Source organism: Vicia villosa, linkage group LG4, assembly GCF_029867415.1.
Source record: "Vicia villosa cultivar HV-30 ecotype Madison, WI linkage group LG4, Vvil1.0, whole genome shotgun sequence".
In the NCBI taxonomy this organism is placed as follows: Eukaryota; Viridiplantae; Streptophyta; class Magnoliopsida; order Fabales; family Fabaceae; genus Vicia; species Vicia villosa.
Window position 1 is genome coordinate 182,198,229 of NC_081183.1, and position 2,182 is coordinate 182,200,410.

Consider the following 2,182-nt stretch of genomic DNA (forward strand, 5'->3'; position numbering starts at 1 on the left):
TTAGATATGTTGGATTTATTAAGTTGAAATACTATAACCATTCTTTGAAAATTAAAAGATAAGATGGCGTGACTGCAATTTTGATGAACCGAAGCATTATACCATCTGCATGAATGTTTAGTTCAAATAAAGTTTAACATATTCATATAACGCTTCTTCTTCTTTTTTTTTTTTAACATGATACCATTCAGTTTAACAAATCCAATAAACACGTTAAAAAATTAATAAAATCCAATCAATGCATAAATTAATAAAAATTCCCCCAAATATATTAAAATTAAATAGAACAAAGTTGGTAAATAAAGCAAACATGCTTACTCCATTATTGAAATAACTCAAAGTACATTTGGATTGATGATAATTTAGCATAATCACGATGTTACCGTGATTTTGTTAAACTCATTGTGGTTCCAATTATTAACTTAAACTATAATTAAAAAAAACAGTGAAATAGAAGTAGCATAAGTATTTGTTTGGCTTGGACTTATAAGGTGAAACTCTATGAGCATTGGAAACCAGATGGAACAGATTTTTGGCAAGCACTGAGTAGAAGACTGAGTGTGACAGGAACATTCAAGTTGATACCAAGAACATTAGCCTTAATAGCAGTACAAAGGCATACTGCTGCATCCAAATCAGCCAAACCTTGAATCAATGTACAACACTTGCTTGAAGCTTGACTTCCAACAACAACATTAACAAGTCCAAGAAGATCAGTACAAACACCTAGCTTTAAAGTGTCACTTGGACATTTTTGTGATGATGAAGGAGTAGGAGCACTAGCTGTAGGTGGAGGACTAGCCTTAGGTGTTGCTGATGGAGTAGGAGGAGGACTGGCCTTAGGTGTTGATGGAGTGGGAGGTGGACTAGCCTTAGGTGTTGTTGATGGAGTTGGAGGAGGGCTTGCCTTAGGTGTTGATGGAGTAGGAGGAGGACTCGCCTTAGGTGTTGTTGAAGGAGGTGGAGGACAAGGCGTAGGATTTTTGGAAGGTGGTGGAGGACTATGTTTTGGTTTTGGATAGCATGATTCACAAGCATGTGAAAATGTGGAATAAGAAAGAAGAGAAAGCAATATAATGAGTGCATTAACCTTGTTGGAAGCCATTGTTAAGATATAAACACTAATGTTTTGTGTGTTTAGATGTTGAACTATGGATGAGAATGAAAGGGGAGAGTTGGACTGTATTTATAGGAAAAGAAATAATGGTTTGATATCTTAGTAAAGACCTACTATCTATAGTTAGTAGTAACTAATAACTTAGATATTTTTCAGTTACCCTTTTTTTGTGATACTGGTGTTAATAATATATTAGATTTTTCACTAGATATCTAGAATAACTCTTTACTAAAACACTTTATTCAACAAGCATTGTAATAGGATAGTTTGTGATATTGATTTTAAATTGTAATTGGATTGCTATGTATATTATTTATGCCACATTCATTTTTTTAATAATTATATGGACGATCAATTGAATTTTATTTTTTAACTTTCATTTTTAAATAATAAATTGATTTTTATTTTTAATTTCAATTTATTTTTAAACAATTTAGATTTGAAAAATTAAAACGAAAAAGCCCAAATTTGTTCCTAAAAATGATCAAACTCGAGAATCTTTAAGTCACATGCTATGACTTTATCACTAAGGCATCTTTTTAGTTTAATTAGAAGTCACTTTACAACTACATCAATCAATTTTGTTGCTAATATTTTTAATGATGAATACTCGACTTAATAACTTAGAATAAATATTTATTTATTTATTTATTTCAAATAATAAATAAATAAATATTTATTTATTTTAAATAATATACAAATTTTAAAAAATAAAATAGAATTTAAATCCTATATATAGTTAATCAAATAGAAATAAATTAGTTAATATGGAATTAATTGATTATTACTTAATTTGAATTAATTAAATAATTGTAAAAATTAGTTGATTATTTAATTTGAATTCAATAAATATTTGAATACTTAATTGAATTACTATTAAATTAATTTATTATTTATTCATTTGAATTAATTTGAAATAAGTAAATATTTATTTGTGTGTTATATTGAAATTAGTCTATGGAAAAAAGGAATATGCACTGACATACACTGATAACCAATGACGACCAAGCATTATGCTTTGTAGTACCTTTACTTCCTTCTCTGATATGGTTATTATGATATGGT

The 2,182-nt window shown here is 28.4% G+C and overlaps 1 protein-coding gene across 1 annotated transcript; it reads right to left on the bottom strand.

Moving 5' to 3' along the window:
* Positions 1-266: 266 nt before the first annotated feature.
* Positions 267-1,143, bottom strand: LOC131600475 (lipid transfer protein EARLI 1-like). The gene has a single exon (XM_058872634.1). The coding sequence runs from the start codon at positions 1,103-1,105 to the stop codon at positions 500-502; it is 606 nt and encodes a 201-aa protein (XP_058728617.1). The 5' UTR covers positions 1,106-1,143; the 3' UTR covers positions 267-499.
* Between the last annotated feature and the right edge of the window lie 1,039 nt (positions 1,144-2,182).